Below are 22,308 nucleotides of genomic sequence, written 5' to 3'. Positions count from 1 at the left end.
GCAGAACAGGCAGATCGAGGAAGTACACTGCTGAGGGGAGCAGTGGGCGGGTCAGGAGAGGTCTGCCATGGCTTTAGCTTCTTAGTGCTGTGCTTTAACCAGCTGTGCCACCAGGCAGGGCCCTGAATAATTAAATCTTTAAAAAAAAAAAGAAGAAGAAGAAGAAGAAAAAGAGGAAGCAAAAATGAGCCTGAGGCTCATAGTCAAACACAGTTACCAAAACCCAGTTCTGTCTGGCTCTAAAGCAGCACCTCTTCTGCTGCCTAGAGTCTAGAAAAGTTGTTCATATTGTGGGTTGGCTCTTTGAATCATTCCATAGAATTAAATGAATAATGAGTTAAACCTGATGGAAAGCCTTTAATTCAGCATAATTTTAATACAGAAGCTTGAGGAGAACCTGTTTGATGACTTGAGTTTGACCCTTCAGGAACAAAGAGAATGTGACAGAACTTTGTGCTTTTGCAGAGTTCATAGGCCAGTAAAAAAGAGTTAACAAGTGCAAAATGAAAAAACGTAACAAAGAAACAAAAAAGGAGAGAGCCAATGAGAGGAAGAGGACACCCCCTTTACCTTAAACTCAGCTTCTGCCTTCCAGAGCTCGTAGCTTTCCCCAGCCTTAAGCCACCTGCCATGTGGAACCAGATCACAAAACAGGGGCTTCCTTCAATCATCTGTGTCCTCCAGCCTGGAAATGACTATTTTTAAAAATAATATAATAGTTTATTTTTACATCATTGTGTGCCTTTTTCCATCTCAGTTGTAATCCCCGTGGGCTTCCCATCACCAAATCACCCATATGCCATCACCATATACCAGTGCACTAGCCCCACCCCCATTTTTGATCCCATTCCCCACTCCACCCCTCTAAAATGTCTCCGATATATAGCTGTTCATTATTATTATTATTTTCTCTCCTGGTCCGTTATACTCCTGCTGTGAGTGAAACCATCCAGTATTTTTCCTTTTCTTTCTGGCTTATTTCACTAAGCATGATCTTCTGGAAATGACTTTTGATTGCAATGTTAAGGAACGCTTAGGAGCCTGGACTTGGCTATTACCTGCAGCCACCCTGTTTCAGCAAGGGGTTACTTATGGGTTAGTGCAAGCCACGTGCTAATGCAACCAGAACAGAGGCTCAACCCCAGTGGAGTGGAGTTCTGTTAAGCGGTGGCCAGTTCTAGCCCCAGCTGACCTTCTCACAACTGTGTGCTCTTGCTCAAAGAGGACACGAAAGGAGAGTGCAGGTTGCCATTTAGGAGGCTCTCACAGTGAGGACATGTTGTTCCAAACATTCAGTTCACAGCAGACAGCCGGTGTCATGTCTTGCTGATGGGGAATAAGCACTATTATCTTCTTAGATGGAAGCATAACATTCTTTCCACCTTGTACCTCAGTGAGGAGACAGCCTGCCTCTGATTTTTATAGCACTTTGATGCCAGGGGTTGGGGCTCCCAGGGGGACCGCTTCATGGCAGCTGCCTCCCTGCTGTTGCTCTCTCCAAACCGGAAGGCTCATCCTTCCAAACCGGTGAAATTCACGTACTACTTGGCATCCTGTGCAGGAGAAGAGGCTGCCTATGGAGAGAGGGCCACACCTGTCTGAAACCTTCTTTTCTACAGCCGAACCCATAAGGTCCTTGGACTTTGACTGAGGGGCCCTCCTTGGTTAAAAATACCAACCTCTTGAGTTTCGTCTACTGGTTGGGGGGGGAGAGGGAGCAGTCTCTGGATGTATTCCCAGGGTGACCCCTCTGTCTGTTCCAGGTGGGGGTTCGGAAAAGATTATCTCTACTCAAGGGCTCTTCTAGCCCCAGAACTGGGGGATTCAGGCACCAGGGAGTAATAATTCCAACGGAAAGCATCCTTGCCCCTCTCTCATTTCTAGATCAATCCACAAATTTTTCCATAGGCACCCTATGAGTATTGTCACATAGTAAAGGGTCCTCCTTTTAATGAAATGTGTAGACTTTGCTGCCATGGATGTGCCATCTCCCTGCCAGCTTATTCCCATGGAGCCCACAAAGGTGCTGTTAGACTCTGCAGAATCCCTAGCACAAGTTTCCCTGGGGCCGCGTGCACATCCAGATTCTCACAAGGATGGTGTGATCCAACAGCAATAACCCTGGACTAGTTTTTTTTTTTTCCTGGAAATATATGTGCGTGTGTGTGTGTGTAATAGTTTATTTTACATCATTTTGTGCATTTTCCATCTCATTTGCAATCCCTTTGGGCTTCCCATCACCAAATCACCCATGTGCCATCACCCTGGACTAGTTTTTAGGGGCTCTTTGAATGGCATCAAATTCATGACACGATCAACGTCCCCTTTTCTTGTGTCCCCCATCCCACTTTTTCTGTGGAATTTGGATTTCCCTGGCTAACATAGCACCTAACAATATCACTATTGAAAGCACATCATGTTAAGGACCATATGCTCTCTCTCTCTCTCTCCAGAGAGTGTGCACAAATACTATTTCTGTGAAAAACTAAACAGAAATAGTAGCTTTGTATATTTCCCATTCAAAGACTTCTCCCAATTGAATGATTTCCTTTGTCATAGAGTGTTTTTCCCCAAGCGGGCCCTAATAGAGAATCTGAATCAGATATTGTGAGTTACCAAAGGTCACAGGAATCCTCTAGTGAGCTAGAAATAGAATCCAAAAAAACTTTTATTTTGAATCCCTGAATTTAAAAACAAATAAACTCCACTGCAGCGAAAGAGAAACTAGATTTGTTTGACATTCCTGGTTCAGGGATTCAAAGCAACCAAAACTAACAGGCAGCTGCTGGCTCAGTGAGGGCTGAGGAGATAAAAACACAAGCGCTGCTGCCTTCAAGGAGCTGATCGTCCAGTATGGGGAGATGACATCACTGTGAAAACTCCCCTTCCAACGCACAATGTGCTTACAAACACCCAAGGGACTCTAAGGGTGATCTTGTCCCTTCTTCATAGCCCATGGTAGTCAGCATGGTGCAGGCCCATGCTATTTGTTGAATGAGGGTCATAAGAGAGGTACCCACAGAACATTCTGGGGGTTAGTGGAGAATGAGGGACAGCTTTGTGAAGGAGGTGACATTTGAGCTGTGCCTGGGTGAATGGGGAGGTTTCTTCACAGGCAATAGGGACTAGGGGAGGGCCCTTGGCAGTTCCCGGAAAGGGCTATGGCAAATATCCTGAGGACAAAGCTTGGCATGATTGGGGAGAGCACAGAGCAGGTCAGGGTGGTAAGAGAACAGGAGGGTTGCTGAGGTCGGTGAGAAAAGATGAGACCTGAGCAGAGAGAAACTTGAACAACAAGCAACAGAGTGTTGCGGTGGACAGTCACTGGAGGTTTGGAAAGGGCAGTGACACCAGCCTGACAGGCCAGCCTGCTGCATCATCCTGCTTGCCCACCTGAACCTCCTTGGCCTTGGTGCTTACGGTGGGCGGGGAGGGGGGGATGGGAGGAGGCTTCTTTTGATTGTTCTGTTTGTATGTGGCTTGGTTTGGAGGTTTTCTGTGGTTTAGTTTGTTTTTTGGCCTTGCCCTTTTCCTACAGTTTTTCACGGCATATGGTCCTGATTATGTGCTAGAAATCACGCCAAGCTGTCGGCCAGACCGCAACGAGCACCACCGAGTCCAGCAAATCCTCAACTACATCAAAGGTGAGCACCACCCTGAGTCCTGCCCTCCTCGTTCCACCCAGCTTGTGGTGCTCCATCAGCGGGGACTTCCCTGAATACCATTTGTCTTGGTGACTAATCATTTCACTAACTTGGAAAGGAAACCCCTTCTTAGCCCACCAGCTTGTGGCTGGAATTCCACTGACCACGCAGATTGGGATTGTCATTGGGCCTGGCTAATGTCACCTTCAGAAGGACAAAAGGTCCAGCTTTAAGCACCTCCAGAGGAAACCAATTCTGAAGTATGCCCTGGAACCCATTTAATTTTAGGGGGAAGGGGGATTATAGTAAAAGCTTCCGTAAGATGAGTGACGTTCAAGTCAATTCAGACTTGGGGAAGAAAGAGGTCTGTGGTGGTGGCTCTTAGACATTCCACACCAGTGTGGTTCCTTGATCCCATAGGCCCTTGAGAGATTGAGTCTCCAGTGAATTCTGGTGCCCTTAGAGCAGGTTCCTCATATCACCCAGCACTCCAGAGGTGGTCTGCTGCTCTATCGTTCTTTTCCCTAAGGCTGCTCTAGAATATTCTAGCCACTACACAGAGGAAAATGGCCATCATCAGAGCTGCCCTCTTGATCACATTGTCCACTAGCTATTTAGGGATACTGTCATCAGCTTTCCAATAGAGCCTCCTCCCAACTCCAGCTGCTGCTTCACAACTCAACTCACTTCATCTACCTTTTTTTTTTTTTCAAAGTATTTTTGGCACCCATTTTCCTGTTTAATTGAATTTGCATGTATGTGTGCATATTCTTTGGGTCCTAATTATTTGCAGAGTTAAGAGGCCAAGGGTATCGTATTGCCCATCCTGGAGAGTGAAATCCCCATGTTTATTCATGTAACGACCAAGCTAGCACCAGTTCTCCTACCTTTCAATCCCTCCTTGGAATAGAATCCAGCATGAAAGGGAGGCCTGTTCTGTGCCAGAGTTAGTCAGAAGGAACATACGCGTCCTAGGGGTCTTTGCCAAAGGTTGTATTAAAGCCCTTACCTCTAGCAGAGCCCAGTCTGTGACAACAACTGAGTTGTAGGCAGAGACTCTATGTCCTAGAATCCTTTGGCCAGAGAAAATTTTCTGAGTTCATAAGTCATCGACTCATAAGTTTATGCTCATAGCAATGTTTATGGCTTCTCTGAGGTATCCCGAGTCCTCAGCTTCTCCCTGACCCAACGTTTCCCTCTGGCCCCTCAGTAGCTACTGACACACAAGTACTCACTTCCTAACGAACCTCTCCTCCGCTGCCCAGCCTTTAAGGCCTTTAAAATCCTATTCCTAGTCCTCCTCCAACACCTCTCCATGCAATGGCCCTGATTAACCCGCCTGCTCTGGACTTAGCCTGCTTCCCTCAGACCCAGGACACAGTCCCAAAGGGTCTGCTCCTGGACCAGCTGCTTTTACCCCTCTTCCTTGAGCCTTGCCATTTCCCCCCAGCTAGGTTCCACATCCTGGTAGAGCAAAGACAGAGCAGCAGAAAGAGAGTCACTAAACAAGCAGCTGCAGCTACTTGCTCACAGCCTGTGTGCCCCAGGTTTCCCTTCACACGTCCCCAGGCCCATGCCTCCAGAGTGGTGACCTCTTGCTATTGAGGAAATGGGAGTAACAAGTGGGAGAAGACATAGGAAGGTAATTCAAAGGGGAAAGAACTAGGAAAGGTAAGAAACCCTAAAGAGGCTAAATCTAAGAAGTCTTGAGATAAAACACTAGGCTGAGAAAGATTGGTTTAAAAATCTTAGAGGACAGGTAAGTTGCATGGAATGAAGTTTTCTTTTCTTTTCTTTTTTCTCGTTTATTTTAAGATGAAGTACTATTTTTCTTACATCATCGTTAGTTTTTGGACAGTGTTTGATTCCCCCCTCTCCCCCCGCCGGGGAACTATCCCCAGAGTTCTCCCACTACCAAACTACGTGTAAACTGTTACCATAGTCTTTTGTGGAGTCAAGACCTTTTGAAGCAATATTCTGATAATAACACAATGAAGTGAAACTGGGAGGAACTGTATGAACCAGGAATGGGGTCCTCAAAAGCAAACGGGCATATACAAGATGGGAAAAAGACTTGGCAGTATTTTGTCTGAAAGTGAGTCCAGGATTTTAGTCAACATGGAATCCAGTGAGTCACCGGGGCAAGGTGGCCTCCTGCTGCAGTATCGACCTCACTTTAAGAGGGCTCTAGACAAACAGAAGCATTTTCCAGGAGGTCAGTCAGGATGGAGAGAGGAATGGAGTGCAGGCTCCCCAAGGTCTGGTGGGAGGAGCTGGAATATTTGGAGATGAGATGATCCAGAGTGACGTAGTCTCTACTTCATATCTCTGAGGAGCTGTCACAGAGCAGAGAATTTAGCCAGTGTCTGTGTAGTCACACGCACAAAGCTGGACTCCCAGGTAGATATTATAAAGAGCAATATTTTCATTCAGTAAAAGAACTTTCCAATAATTAGAGCTGTCCATTATGGAACTGGCTGCCCAGAAAAGAATGAGGTCTCTCCCACTGAAGAGATACAAGGAGGGGACTTCACTATCATATGGGAGAGGGGCCCCTGCATTGGACTACATTGTTAAGATTCCTTCCAGGCCTAAGATTTTAAGATGCTGTATGTTAAAATGAGAAAATAGGGGAAAAAAACAATAAAAAGAGTATGATGACAGAGTAGGGGTTGATAGATGAGTCATAGTTGTTGGCGGACAGTGGGGGGTAATATAATGCTGTGTATGAGAAAGAATTGATGAGGAGGAAAAAAAAAAAGAAACTAAATGACTGAGAGTGGGTGGGAAGAGCCAGGGAGGGCAGACAGCAAATAAGGTGGCTATAGAATACGAGGGATGTTCAGATTTTCCGTTTAGCCTTCCCTTTCCTATTGACAAAGTCCTGTGTTTTAGCCATGCAAATGAACAGAACACACAAATCCCGAACGGAAAAGAAATTCAGCTAACACTAGAAGAAATAAGGCTAGAAAGAAATCCAAATGTTGCTAAAAATGGCCAGCTAACCTGCCATACTGAGACCATGCCCCTCCAGCCTGGTGACGCAACTGCCATCACAGTGTGTTGCCATGACAATGGTCAGTGTGGAAAGGCTGCTGAATTTTCTGCATTCTGAGAGATGTTCCTGAACCTGCCTGCAAGACTGTCATTTGTTCTGGCATATAAGGACCTCAGTGAAACTGGCCATTTCTTACCATGTTTCCCATCCCCACCCCCATCAAAAACAAAGTTGGAGGGAAGAAGTGCAGATCGATTTGGGAGAAGTGAGACAGCAATGGAGGAGGAGATGCACTCACATCCTCTTGTGGGAGGGAGTTTGCCAGCATGTTTTGTCTAGCTGAATTTGCTTAGCCTTTGGCCTTGGGTTTTTTCTTTTTCTCACCACATCCCTTAGAAGCACATAATAGGATTTTTTTAACCTATTGGAAATCAAACTTGAGAAGGCTCATCTTAGAGAGACACCTTCCATATGCCACAGGCTGACTGAAGGAATAGGTGTATTGAAACCTCACCTTATCCCGTCTTTACTGTCCATTAGTCTTTCCAAGAAGACACAATTAAACATGAAGAGTCCACTTAAGCCATTCCCTTTCTACAGAGAAAAGCTCTGTTTTGCTCTCCCATAAGTTGCTTTTCTCATGCCAATCGAGCTTGAAAATATGTGTCATTGTTCACAAGGAAGCATGAGTTAGAAAACAGATGGCTCAGGTAGCTTCTGACCATCCTCCTGCACCCAAGCTCCTCTGCCATTCCTCTGGCTGATGTGATTCAAAGGTATTGGCTCACCATGAACCTCCCAGTGTTGGAAAAGTGCTGGTGTAGTTAACCCCAGAAGGCTCGCTCCCCGGCCTGGCTCCCTCCGCATGAAGAAACAGCGACAGAGGTCTCATCCCTGATACCACTGACATTTGAATGAAGTAAAGGTCCCTCGGGGCTCAGAGCTTCATGTTGCAACCCAGATCCAACCTTCTGTGGGGGCATGAGGTGGGCCCACGTGAGTCTGTATTGGAGTTGTAAGCAGAGATTTCTACACTTGCTCTGAGTTCCCAGACTTTACCCCAAGTTCGCCTGGGATAGAAAAAGAAACATGGTGCAGGAGGTAAGGAGGGGGAGAGGGAGAGGAGGGGAAGGATGGAGAGAAGTGAAAGGCATCGTGCATATCTGCCTTTTCTGACCCTTAATGATGGGGCAGAAAGACTGGGCTTGAGGAGATGGGCCAGCAAACTGATGTGGATGTGGGGAGAAATGACACAGGTGAAATAAGAATAATAGCTACTATTTATATTACAGATGAGAAAACTGACTCAGAGAGGATCAGTGACTTGACAAGGTCAACCTTTATTCTCTCGCTCAGCAAGTAATTATTAAGCTTTCTATGTGCTACACACTATGTTAATAAGTAGTAGAGCAGACGTTTCAACTGAGATCTGTCTGAAATGGAGTCAGACCAGCCTTTCTAGTGCCCTTCTCTCCTCGGTGGTGTTGCCCCATCGAGTCCACTCATCACCCCCATCTGCTTTTTCTAGTCACCCTTGCTAAATCCTTCCCACCCTACACCACACACCAGCTCCTTCCATGTAACTGACCCAAGCACCTGAGATGTGATGTTTGCCTGGACATGGATGGAGGGCGGCCATGGGCAGCATTTAAAATTCTGGCTCCTGACTGAGGCCATTGGCCCCTGCTCACCCCCGCTCCCACTGAGTCCCTACCACCCCATCATGCTATGATCTGAAGCTTCCATTTCAAGCTGAGTAGTAAAAGAGAAGGGCAAACAGTGTAAGAAGCCAACCAACCCAGCCTCTGCTGTCTCAAGCGTGGTGTGACCACCGGCCCAGTCTGCCACCTACAGCTCCACGGCCCCACAGTGAGACCCTTTTCACACTCGCCAGTAATACTCTGAAGCACCATCGTGCTGGCTGTAAGGAGTATCTCCTCTGGTGGCCCGAAGTCTGGGATCTAGGAACTAACAATTGGGGCATCAGGTCTGCACATGTCCAAGAACTGTTGGAGCCCCAGCTTGAAGCGGTGCTCTTGCCTGGCGGGACCTCTACCGTGGAAACTCGGCTTCCTGCCACATCTTCTGCTTCCTGAGAAGCCTTGAGGATAAGTTGAAAGTCAGGGAGGACAGACTAACCATTGCCTTGGGGCTTCAGGAAAGGACTTTGGAGCAGGAAAGTGGAGGAAAGCCTGAGTCAGTTTCCATGACCTCGGTGAGGCTTTGTGATGCCCACACTTGGGCCTCTGCTGCCTTGTCCTCGGCCCTTGTGCACCCCTCTCCTGGCCACTCCCAGCAGCCTGCTCCCAGACCAGGCTTCCCAATGACCAGAATCCTGTCTTTCTTGCTTCACTAAAGAGTATGGAAAATGGAAAGGTTTGCTGTTGCTGCTGTTGTCATTGGACAGAAAGATAAATCATAAACATACTATGTTGAGCTTCCCAGGTGCTGTGGCGGTGAGAGAACTACAGGCACCTCACCCGAGGGGAGAAAGCAAATATTGTACAGAAATGAACAACAATGTAAGAAAGTAAATAAATAAATGCAATCGTAAAAATGCTTTATGTGTATAAAATAATATTCAGCAATGGCTAAAAGTCTCCAACTATTATTAAAGACAATAGGTCTACTAAATTCTCCTAAAGTGTGTATATTAAAAAAAACAAACAAGCATCAAAACCAATAAAATCCTCCACTGTTTTAAAAAATATCTTAAGGTAAACATTTTATAATTGAATCAGAGCTTTGATTTCAGGACTGATGGCAGTATGAAAGAATTTTCAACTCTGTAAAATTATGCAATTGTACTTGGAAATGAAATAATAAATTCAGGAATGATAGAACAAGAAATGGTCAGCACAGTAATATATTTTTTCTTTACCTATTTCCAAAATCAAAGAAAAACTTCAAATTAAATCTCAACTTGAGCTTAAAAAATATATGTCATACTGGAAATTTTATAAATTCTAAAATAAAAATGGAGGCTGCTCCCCAATTCAGACAATAATTTTTAACAAGTCATACAAACCTCTGGTAGGCTACTTATAATGACCTGAAATATCTACCTAAATCCAGGAGGTAGAAACGACCATTACTGAAAACCTATCGTGATCTCAATTAATCCTCACAATTGCATTATGAGTTAAGAGATTGGTACCCTAAGAGGTAGCATAAGGCGCCCGTGGTCATGTAACCAGTAAGTAGCGACCACAGGATTTGAATCCAGGCCTACCTTTCCTCCTCTCCCTGGCAGTATTGCTCAGTCAGGTCCATTCATTATCTCCTCTGCAATTTTCCAATTGCCCCTAGTAGCCTTTCCCACTACAACAGCTCCCAAGTGAAGCTCTGAATCAGGTTGACTTTCAGAGGCTTTATTGTGTCTTGAATTCAAAGCCCCACTGAGTCCATCAGTAGGTATGCCTTGGACCTCTCAGGCCCTGGGTGCCTTGGGAAATACAAAGTTTAAGACATGATCCCTGCCTTTGACAAACAGCTGGGAAGTCTAAGTAAGGGGACAAACCAACCCCCTTGGACAGATCAGGATATGAGGGCTAATGCTGTGTCAAAAATGGGAGAACAAGATTTTAAGGATTCTGCTTTCAGAATGCAAGGAGGATTTGAGTAGATGGGAATAGCAGAGAGCTGGTAAGCAAGGGAATCTTGGATGGGTGGGTGCAGGTTGCAAGTTCTCTTGTATTTCAGGCTGAGTAGTCCACATCTGCTATAGTAAAGTGGGAGCCATCCTGGCTTCTGGAACTAGAGGCAGCATGATACTCATCAAGGGTGAGCCCGCCGGGCCTGGACTAGAACAGTGGTGGTTGCTTAGAAAGGGGTGGCTGAGAGCTGTTAGGAAGAGAGTATCAACAGCATTTAGAGAGAGACCATTTAGAGAAGGTCAAAGAGAAAGAAAGAAGTAAAGGTGACTGCAGTTTCCAGCCTGGATGCCATCTGGGATAGAGAGTTATGCCCCGCCCCCCCACCCCACGGTGGGGGGGGGGCAGTTTCACAGACACATTCTTGACATGTTCTGTTTTGTTATGTTGAATGTATCAGTATATCTAATGGAAGAGCTTGTTGCAATCAATTAAAGGGAAAATTTTAAAGATAATTTGATGACATGTGAATATGCTCATGATAGTAAAGTTAAGTGGGGAAAAAGGATACCAAATGATTTCATACTGTGTAGTCTCGCTTTTCCAAGTATGTACAATGTGGGTATGCGAGTGTGTGATATTCAGAGAAAAACATTGAAAGGGGATATACCAAAAAACGCTCACAATTGCATGATTAACATGCCGAGTCATTTTTTATTTGTTCTTAATTCTTTCCCTGTATTTTTCAAAATTTCTACAATGAGCATGTATTGCTTCTGTAATTAGAAAGGTAATGTGTGTTTAGGTACTTTCAAGAAAAAGACAATCATCTTTTATCAGAATTTATATCCAAGCTTGGATTTATACAATTTGATCACTGAGCCTGCACACAGCTGGAAAAATAAGGAGCTGGGAGAGTGAGTGGTTCAAGGTGTCTCAGGCATTGTTTCCTTTCTTAGGTAGATTTAGTAATTCTAAGGTGTTTCCATTGCCTTGAAAAGCAGATCTCCCCCTGTCTCACAATATGAAGCCTTTTCAGTTTGGTAGAAAGGCAGAAAATCCAGATACTTCCCTAGGACCACCTCTCTTTCGAGAATTTTCATTCACTCCAGGGCAACTATGATTAGCCTTAGACTTTGTGGGAGTTCTATTCTCTTCCATTGATCAATATGGCTGTTCCTCCCCAGAGCCTTGATTACTGTAGGTATTTAAAAATCTTAATATAAAGGTGATTCTTCTTTTTTTTTTTTTTCAAAATTGCTTTACCTATGTAAACAAACTTTAGAATAATCTTATCTATATGTACAAAAAGTCTTGTGACTTTGATAAGATGTGCTAAGCCTATATATCAATTTGGGGAAAATTAACATCTTTTTTCCCGTTTTATTGAGGAATAAATGGAAGGTATACAGGATAATGGTTTGATTTACAAATATTGTGAAATGATTACAATATGTCTTGTTAGCATGTATCATCTCATATAGATTCAATAAAAAGAAAAGAGAAGAAACGGAAAAATTATTTTTTGTAATGAGAACTCCTGGGATCTACTCTAATAATTTTCATATCCATCATATAGCAATGGTAACTACACTCATCATTTATACATTACATCGCTAGTACTAACTTTGCTTCAATCACCATCTGCCAATAACATCTTTTTTCATTAAGTCTTGCAATCCATGACCATTGTCTTTCCATTTATTTAGATCTTTAATTTCTTTCATCAACATTTTGTCCTTTTCTGTGTACAGATCCTATACAGATCTAACTTTTTCTTTTTTGAGTTATTGTAGCTTTCACTTTGGCTTCTGTGTGTTTTTGCCAATATATTGAAATACAAAGGATTTTGTGTATTAAACTTATATCCTGTGACTTTTTTTTATTATTATTAATTCTAAGTGTTCCCTTCTAGCTTCTTTGGGATTCTCTTCTAGAATAATTCATCGACAAATAGAGACAGCTTTATTTTTTCCTTTCTAACATGTATATGTTAATTTACTTTTCTTGCCTTATTACATTAATAGGGCTTTCAGTATTACGTGGAATAAGAATGGTGAGATCAAAGTTCCTTCCTTGCTCTAAAATTCCTTTAGTATGATGTTAACTGTAGGTTTTTGTATACTTTCCTTATCAAGTAGAGGCAGTATCTCCTCTATATTCCTAGTTTTCTGAGAGTCTTATCACAAATGAGTGTTGAATTTTGTTAAATGCTATTTATGTATCAGTTGATATTAATGCTGGGGGTGTGTGTGTGTGATTTTTCTTTCTTCTTTAGCCTTTTAATATGCTAGGTACATGAAGAGATTTTCAAATATTGAACCAACTTTGGCCATGGTATATCATTTTTGTATTTAGTGATGAATTCTATTTGCTAATGTTTTGCTGGAGATTTTATTCTCTACTTATGATGGAGATAATTTGTCATTGTTGTTGTTTGTACTGTTACTTTCAATATCAGAATACTGGCCTTATGGGTTTGGAAGTGTTCCCTCCTTGTCTGTTTCTGCAAGAGATAGTGTAGAATTGGTGTTAATCATTCTTTTCAAAGGAATTCTCCAGTGACACCATTTGGGCATGGAGATTTCTTTTTCAGGAGGTTTTCATTTCTACTTTGATGACAGTGTGGTCAGATAACATACTGTGCATCATTTCAAACCTTTTCAGTTTGTTATGGTTTGTTTTATGGTCCAGTAGAAGGTCCACCTTGGTATGTGGTCCGTGCATGCTTGAGAAGAATGTGTATATGGCTGTTGTTTGGTGGAAGGTTCTTTCAGGGTGGTTTACATACTGATGTTTGGTGGTGACTGATGAAACTTTCTATATTCTGACTCATTTTCCATCTACTCCTGTGAATTGCTGAGAAGGATATTGAAGTCTCTAATTCTAAATATATATTGAACTATTTCTTCTTATAGTTCTCAAGTTTTGCTTTCAAGTATTCTAAGGTTCTGCTTAGTGCATCCATGTTTAGTATTTCTGTGTCTGCTTGGTTGGTTGACCCTTTTACCATTATGTAATGTTCCTCTCTGAACATGTTCACATATTCATTCTATTTACTCTGAAATCTAGTTTATCTGATTATCAATGTGCCTACTCTACTTTTTCTTGAGTAATGTTTGCATGGCACATTTTTTTTTTTTTTTTGGAAAACTTTTTCTTGAGGAATTGATTTCTTGAGGAAACATTGATCTATGTGGATATATAAGGATTGGTTATCAACATTGTGTATAATTTAGCGGTATAGTGTCACATCTCTTTATATGAATGTTACTAAAATATACCTACCATCGAGGCACCCACAGACCTCTACTATATTCTACTGGATCCCTTGAATCTCTGCTACCCATGCTCCTCTCCCAGTCTTCCAAACATGAATAGGGAAAATCTTTCCATTTCTTTGGGTCTTCTCTTTCTTTTAACAAAATCACAGTTTTCATTGTACAGGTCCTTCCCCTCCTTCCCCTCCTTCCCTATTGCTAGTCCTAGGTATTTAATTCTTTCTGATACCATTTTAAATGGGGTTGTTTTCTTGATTTCTTTCTCCTCATGTTCTTTTTTTCATATAGAAACACAACTTATTTTCATAAATTTATTTTTAATCTACCTTTTACCATACTGATTTATTGCTTCTAATAGTTTTTAATGGAGTATATTGTTATGTCATCTGCAAATAGCAATAATTTTACTTATTCTTTTGTAATATGGATTCCTTTCATATCCTTCTCTTGCCTAATTACTCTAACTAGGTCTTCCAATACTGTGTTGAACTGTAGTGGTGAAAGTGGACATCCTTGACTTGACCTGATTTTAGAAAGAAAGCTTTCAATTTTTCACCACTGTGAGTACACTATGAGCTGTAGGTCCGTCATATATGGTCTTTATTATGTTCAGGTATGCTCCTTCTATACACACTTTTAAGAATTTATTAGTAAAGGATGTTGAGTCTTATCCAATACTTTCTCTGCATCTATTGAAATGATTATATTATTTTTTTCTTTCCTTTTGTTAATATGGTGAAGTACGTTGATTAATTTTCAGGTGTTAAATCATCCTTATATCCCTGGAATAAATCCCATTTAGTCCTGATATATGATCCTTTTAATGCACTGTTGAATATGGTTTGCTACGATTTTGTTGAGGGTTTTTGCATCTGTGTTCATCAGGGAAATTTGTCTGTAGTTTTCTTTTTTATCTGCTTTTGATGTCAGTGTAATATTGACCTCATAAAATGTGTTTGGAAGCATTCCCTCTCCCTCTGTTTTGTTTGTTTGTTTGTTTGTTTGTTTGTTTGAAGTATTGAGAATGACTGGTATTAGTTCATCATTGAAGGACTGGTAGAACTCACTAGTGAAACCATCTTGGACTTGTTTTTGTGTATGAGACTTTTAATTGCTGCTTGAATTTCCTTGTTTGTATTTGGTCTTTTCAAACTGTCTATTTCACCCTGATTCAGTCTTCAATGGTAGTATGCTTTCAAGAATGTGTCCATTTCTTCTAGGTTATCCAATTCATTGGAATAGATGTTCATAGTAGACTTTTATGACCCCCTATTTCTGAAAAGTACTCTTCCTGGCTGGCATATTTTATCTTTAAGTATTATTAATACGCCATTCTATTATCTCCTTATCTGTAGGATTTCTTCTGAGAAGTCAGATGTGAACTTGATGGGAGTACCTTTAGAGAGTACTTGGTTTTTATCCCAACATACCTTCAATGATCTTACTATATCTTGTATTCTTGTTGGTTCCATCAACTATTGTCTGGATGTAGATTTCAGTGCATTTATATATGTTCTTTTATCTTCATGGAGTTGTATATTCACTTACTTCCCCAGCCTAATTCCATTCTTCACCATACAATTGACCTCCTATACTATATTTACCCTCCCTCCCTTTTCCCCTCTAGTAACCACTAATTTGATCTTATAGTCCAAAGGTTGTTTTTCTTTGTAATTACATGCATTTATTTTGTCTCTCCATGTAATGCGTATGACTGAGGTCATATGGTATTTGTTGTTCTCTGTCTGACATATTTCACTGAGCATAAGATGTGGCATAATTACACAATGGTATACTACTCAGCTTCACAAAAAGTATGTGAGCCTGCCATTTGCAACAACATGGATGGACTTAGAGGGTATTAAATCTGCCATTTTATTTTTAGTTTTCTGTTTGTTTGTTTCCTTTGTTTCTGCTTTCTTCTTTTACTAATGGTGGCTTACACCTTTGTTTGAATTACATTTCAATTTGTCTGTAGTGTATTGGCTACATCTCTTCGCATAAGACTTTTAGTGATAGCTCTGGATATATATATTATGCACACATAACTTAACACCACCTACTGGTGTCAATATTTTCAAGTATGAGTGAAGTATAAAAAACTTATGTATTGTTAAGTCCTTTCACCTTTCCCATTTATAATATAATTTTCTTAAATATTTAAAGTCACATTACATAGTGGTACAGTTTTTGCTTCAACCATCAAATATAATTTAGAAGACTCAAATGGAGAAGAAAAATCTTTTATTTTTACCCATATTTTTACTTTTTTCATTGTTCTTTCTTCTTTGCTGATGTTCCAAGAATTTTTTTTTTTGTCACTTCCTTTCCATTTCAGAAAATGTAGTTATTCTTTTAGGGTAGGTCTGATGGCAAAAATTCTCTTAGTTTTCCTTCCTCTGAGAATATCTCTCTCCCTTCATTTTTGAAGGATATTTTCACTGATGTAGAGCCCTGGGTTGACAGCTATTTCTGTCAGTACTGAATAATGTGGTATTACTTCCTTCAGGCCCCTCTGGTTTTTGATGAGCAAACCACCATCATCTGAATTACCTTTCCCTTATAGGCAAGGTTTAGTTGCTATGTGCTGCTTTCTAGATTTTGTCTTTCTTTAGATTTCTGGGAATGATAATGATTGAACTTAGTATGTATTTGGAGACGGGGTTATCCTTTTAGCAGTTCAGTCAAATTCTTGTTGTATAGGCTCATGTCCTTTACCAAATTTGGGTACTCTTTGGTAGGTCATTGTTTATAAAGTATGCATCTTTAATACATTGTTTATTAAAGTATGACATCTCTGATGTCACCCTGGTAGGATGGAAAGGAAGTCTGCTTATTGCTAGGCTAATTTTCATTTTAATATTTCTTTCATTCAAGAAATAGGTATTTGATACTGGTATATGCCAGGCACTAACCTAGCAATAGAATGTGTTACATCATTATTAGTATTTTGGAAGTGTAAGACCTCCCCCTCCAGATGTGGTTGCCATAGTGCCCCACCACCTATTCACCCCTAGTCCACCACCCTTGTGCATTGCGCTCTCTACCCTTTGTTCACATCCCTCAAATTAGGGAAATCTTTAGACATTATTTCTTCAAATGTTTTTTTTAGTCCCTCCTCCTCTGGGACTTTGATGATAAGAATGTTAGATCTATCTTCTGTCTTTTGTTCAAACTGGGTAATTTCTACTGTTTTTATCTTCCAGTTTACTGATTCTTCCTCTGAACTTCCATTCTACTATTAAGTCCATTTGTTGTATTTTTACTTTCATTTATTGCATTTTCCAGTTCTAAAATATCTATTTAGTTTTTCTTTATTTCTTCAATTTCTTTGCTAAGATCTTATTATTTCATTTGTTTCTAACATGTCATAATTATTCATTAAACTATTTTGATGATGGCTGCTTAAACTCTTCAGCAGATATTTCCAGTATGTGTGTCACCTCTATATCAGCATCTGTTGATTTTTCTTTTCATCCAAGTTGAAAGTATCCTATTCATCAAATGAATGATTTTTTATTGTATCTTAGACATTTTAGATTTCCTCATGAAATCTTGTATCTTATTAGAATCTTCTGATTTAACAGGCTTTCTCTGTCACCATGTTAGCAGGGAAAGGGTACCACCCATTACCTATAGGTGTGGGCAAAAGTCTAGACTCCACTCAGCTGCTTTTGGCACCCTGGGGGGACGAAGGAAACCTCATTACTGGTGGGCAGAATGGAAATTCAAGCTCCCTACGAGATCTCTACTGATAATTTTCCAGCCAAAAATGGTGTTGGCACCTTGTTTATTACCTCTCCGTGGGGGCCTCTACTGACACCACAGGGAAAGTGGTCCTGCCTAACATGGAACACGGATGAAAGTCCTGGTTTTTCAGTCTACCTTCTCTGATATCACCCTGGTAGGATGGAAAGGAAGCCTGCTTATTGCTAGGCTAATTTTCATTTCAATGTTTCTTTCATTCAAGAAATAGGTATTTGATGTTGGTATATGCCAGGCACTAACCTAGCAATAGAATGTAAATAGGACAGTCAGATTGACAACAACAACTAAATATTTAATACCATTTACTGAGAGATTCAGAAAAGATGCTGTTTTCAGATACGTGGTTCGTGAATGCCTCCCTGAGGTGGTGATATTTGGGAACAGAGCTTAATGAAGGAAGGAAGCTTGCAAAAATTGGAGTAAAGAACATCCAGAAGAGCTAGATCAAGACTGGAGGCAAGAATGGGTTTCATGTGTATTAAAAGAATTATAACTATTATAAATCAAGCTCTGATTTCACAGATAACATTGCCTAGACTGAGGCTACATTTTTTTTTTCAGTTTATTAGTGAAAGCTTCCACATAAATGGCATGTGAACATGGCAAAGTTCTTGACACTACTGAAGTTTGGGAAGCAGCTCTGTCTCTAAGGGAGATAATGTTACTAGCCCCCTTAAAAGGTGAAAGAACTAAGGCTTAAGGAGGTTGGGCATATGTCACACAGCAGATGAGGGAATTGGGATTCCATATGAGAATAAAGATCATACCCAAAGTTTAGAAGAGGAAACCTATAATTTTCCTTCTATCTGGCGAAGCTGCTGGTTGTTGCACAGAAAAAAATTGAAAACTTTTGAAGACTAGTTGGAGGCCTCTGATGTGTTTAATTAAGGTGTTTCTTTTTGTTCTTGCTCAAAGCGCATGCCTAAAAGCAACTATACCACATATTCCCTCCAATTTTTAGCTCTAAAATAATCAAGAGGCAAAAGGGAGGTTAGAATTTTATCGAGAAAATAAGGTAAACCACTCAGGGTTCAGGAATGCCTAACTGTTGACAATTCTCTCATTCTACCCGGAGGCCTTTTAGCCAACTGAGATTCAGGTGCTGTCTTTAGCACCACAGCCAAATCCTGCAGTGCTGATGGGTGTTTTATGCCAGAGTAAGCAGGCCTAGCCTCCCTGGCCTTGCTGCTGAGGGGCAGCCTTTGCAGGATTCTCACCACCAAGCTCCAGAGGTTGCTCTGCAGATATCCCACCCCTGGCTCCTCCAACGTACCTGGACAGGGTCACCCCCAGGCCACATTGAGGACACCAGGAGCTCTCAGTCTTTTGAGAATGGAAAGCATCTTTATAGACTTCTGGTTTATCCACATCCTTCTGCCTCTTTGCAGCTCTAAGCATGTTTTGGAGGGAGATTTCATAAAGATTTCTAAATTGAGTTAGAATTTCAAGTCTATTGTGACATGCAAATTAGTCCTGCTTGCCCGTTGGCAGCAAAGCAGCTGAAGTGCCTAGAGACGGGCCATAAAATGAAAACATCAAAGTGATTAAATGTGCCCGAAGAGCATAATCGAGTGCATGAATAAGAGAAAATAAAACAAATTGATTTTCTCCAGTGCCAGAAAAACAGAATAATTGAGAACAAAATAATAGACTTTGAAGTAATCAAAGTGAGGAATGCACCATAGTGACATAGAAACAGCCAGTTGTGGGAGAGATTTATTGTGTTTCTGTTATCATTTTTACAACTTTAATTTCATTAGCTAATAAATACAAATCAATTGAAAAATCAGTCAACCAGAGAGAAGGCAGTCCCAAGCCAAGATTTTTATTCACATCTCTAAAACAGACTGAGGCAGTGATCCTTAATCTACTTTCATAGGCGCCTATCTCCCCTGTGAGCTAGAAAACAAGTTCTGGGAGGCCTCTCTGCTTTGGAGGTGGTGATGTTCTATTCTGCCACTCACTTTCCACATACAGGTTTACAGATTCAGTGTTCTGAAGGGTTACTTTTATACATGCCAAGATTTCCAACACAGAGAACTGCCTAAGTTCAGCCTCTTAGTTAACAAAGACGACACTCTCATGGCCTCAACTGGCTCCTACAGTCTTGTGTTAGGTACCTCTGAATCTGTGTGGTGGTGGTGGCGGCGGCGGCAGCAGCAGCTACAGCAGCAAGAACAGCTGGAACACCTGCTGCTCACAAAACTGCAGAGCATCTGCACAGGGCTCACGACTTCCGTCGTCCCTGCCCTGCCCCCAACACACATACACACGTGACACTGAAATCTAATGTAAATCCGCGCAGACCGAGCAAGAGCATGCCACCCCTCTGGTTTCCAGCCTGGCAGTAATGATGCTTTCTGGACAGGATGGGGGGAGGGGAACCGATTTAGGACATTTCTCATGCTGACTCTGGCTGCAGATCACTGGGGACACCAAGCTATGCTGGGACCAGGTGCCAGAAGATCGCAGAGCAAACATGAGACCACTGCAGAACTATTTTTATGACTCCCCCAAGCAAAGAATCCCTCTACACCAGTCCTCAGCTGTTCGTGGCTGGGTTCAGCGGCCCTTCACTTCAGGATCCACAGTGTGGGCTGATGTGATTCGAATTGTGTGTGTGTGTGTGTGTGTGTGTGTTTCTTTCACAGGCCCTTGAGCTTCTCTGGCAGCTATTGGCGCTTCCAGATGTTCATGGCACACCTTACCTCCAGGATTCCACAGTTAGCAGCCATGCCTCTGGCCCCAGTAAAGGTCTTTGGGGCCACTGGGATCGTAAAGCAGGGTGTGCAGAAGGAGTTGGCAGTGCCGACACTGGCAATAGTTGCTGGCTCCATCAGGATGGCATGGTTAATAGATCGCGCCTGCCAGGCAATTTGTCCTAGAGAATTTTTCTTCCAGGAAGCACCTAAAAACTGAAGGGAGTCTCTCTGTCCTGGTGGCATCTAAGGCCCTACCTACCCTGATATGCCTTGAGGTGAATAAGGAATGTTAGCATTTGGCTCCTTTGTGCAAAGGAGCAAGAATGTGTCTCCAGTTCGGGCCTGAAATCCAAGCTTTCATTTCCCACTGGTGTTTGGGTGGAGCGAAATGTAGCAAATGGCTTTCCCAACTCTAAAGCATTATACAGATGTAAGGCTGTATTATTCTTCCTGCTGCTGCTATTCCCATTATCCTGGATTTCTCAGCCCAGAATTTTTGTCTGAAAAAGAAATGTGGAGACAGTGCATTGATCAAAGGAACTGGGGCTTGTGACTCGAAACGGCTGGGAGGCGTTGCCCAGCCCAGCAGATAGACCACAGAGGCCGGACTCCACAGGCCGAGACCGGCTGGCAGGCAAGCAGCCACCTCCCGTGATGTCACCTTCCAGTTACTTGTGCCTCTCCTTCCTCACGCAGCCAACAGATCTAGGCACATGAGGGGAGAAAAAATGAATCATAGACTAGGTTAGCCATGCCTTCAGGTCCCGTTCAGACTGCAGGGGCCCCTCACAATTCAAGACCAGAGCACTCTAGCCATGAGGGAACACCCTTCAAGAGCTACACCCTGTAAATGCCACAGGTCTAAAGGGGTCAATACACTATCTCAAGTTCTCATGCAGGACAGTGGCAGATAAGTTGTCATTGGTGGAGAACTTATTATCACTGAAAGGCTTTCTAATAACTGCAGGGATCTGCTTACTAGGCTAGTGGGATGGTTAACAATTAAGAGCTTAACATTAAATCCATCATTCAGGCTTCATAGAAATCTATGTTCTGCCATTGCTTCCAGGTAGAGAGTGAGAACTTCAAGCCTAGTCCTGATAGGGCAGCTGCTAGGAAACTTGCTGTAACCCTCCATCACACTAGATGGACCTCCATGCTCCCCGTGACCTCGGTCCAGGAAGACCATGGCTCTCTAGGCCCTTGGGGACCCAGCCTCTGGCCATCTCTTCAGCCTTACTGCCTCCTTCCTAACCCTTGTCATGTACTCTGGCCACAAAGATGTTAGTTACCTTTATACATCCTATGCTGCTCCTGCCACCTGGAACATTCTTTCCCCCTTCTCCCTTCAAGATGTCTAACCTGTCAAACCTTCTGTACCTTTTCTCCTGATGCCCTCTGCACTCTGTGAAGACTGGTATTTTATTGCCTTTTTCTATGGGCAATGATGTGTTCGCCCCCATATATGCTTCCTCACTCGCTTGATATGCTCAAGGGTGAGGAGTATTTCTGTGACCCCCAGCACCCAGCCCAGGACCTAGCCCACTGTAGACATCTGTAAAGGCTTATGAAGTGAGTGCACAGAAATGTGGGCCAGACCGGGCTGAGGGACCTTGAGGGCAATGGGGGAAGGGAGAGTGACTCACCATCCAAGATTCTCAGATACTAGAAGCTGATGGCAGAGAGCAGCCTGGCACCAGCTGTTCAAGAGCAAATCCATACAGTTCCTTTTCCCCCAAATGTGCCTCATGTCCTCTGTAGGAGACAATTTAAGGTGACATAAAGATATTTTAATTTTTATAGATATATTTATGTTAATATATGCTTTAAAATGTACTAAGCACACCAAGCCTGTTGTGTTGTTGTTGGTAGTGGTGGTGGTGGGAGTGGTAGTATTTAGCATAGAGGAAACCAAATATGTATTAAAATTTTTAATGTATTTAAATTTTTACACTGGTAAAAAAGAAAAATATTGTTAGTATCAATAGAGACAAGTAGATTGAACATTTCTGTAAGGGTATCTATCATATGTGGAAGTTTTAAAAATGCTTCAGCAGTCCTGATTTCACTTCCCCATTGCTTTGTTATGCTACTCAACCTCCCAGGGGTTCTGGGGTCACCCCCAGCATTCCTGCAAACTGCTATGATACCATCTTTAGAACCCATTTGCCACTCAGCCCAGTGGCAGGGATGCTGTTTCTGTGAGCATGGATTCACTTTCATTGAGGTATAAGTGCTATATGAGCAATGGCCAAGCTTTACACCTCAGTGGGTTGACGGGCAAGTGCTTTGTCAGTGACCTTATAGTTTTACAGATATTCA

At 42.2% G+C, this 22,308-nt stretch overlaps 1 protein-coding gene across 5 annotated transcripts in view; it reads left to right on the top strand.

The window, feature by feature from the left end:
• Window positions 1-22,308, top strand: part of HDAC8 (histone deacetylase 8) — a 252,873-nt gene that overhangs the window by 203,647 nt on the left and 26,918 nt on the right. For 3 of the 5 annotated variants that reach the window (XM_012727153.1, XM_012727154.1, XM_004685580.1), the window contains exon 10: window positions 3,539-3,644. In XM_012727153.1, coding sequence (XP_012582607.1) covers window positions 3,539-3,644 — 106 coding nt within the window. Of the gene's footprint in view, window positions 1-3,538; window positions 3,645-7,934; window positions 8,350-22,308 lie in introns of those variants that run through there. The other 2 variants (XM_012727151.1, XM_012727155.1) reach the window with 1 other exon arrangement.

The sequence above is a fragment of the Condylura cristata genome, unplaced genomic scaffold (assembly GCF_000260355.1).
Source record: "Condylura cristata isolate star-nosed mole 26May11 unplaced genomic scaffold, ConCri1.0 scaffold00019, whole genome shotgun sequence".
Classification (NCBI taxonomy): domain Eukaryota; kingdom Metazoa; phylum Chordata; class Mammalia; order Eulipotyphla; family Talpidae; genus Condylura; species Condylura cristata.
The sequence above is the reverse complement of the archived record's forward strand: the minus strand, read 5'-3'. Positions and strand labels throughout refer to the sequence as shown.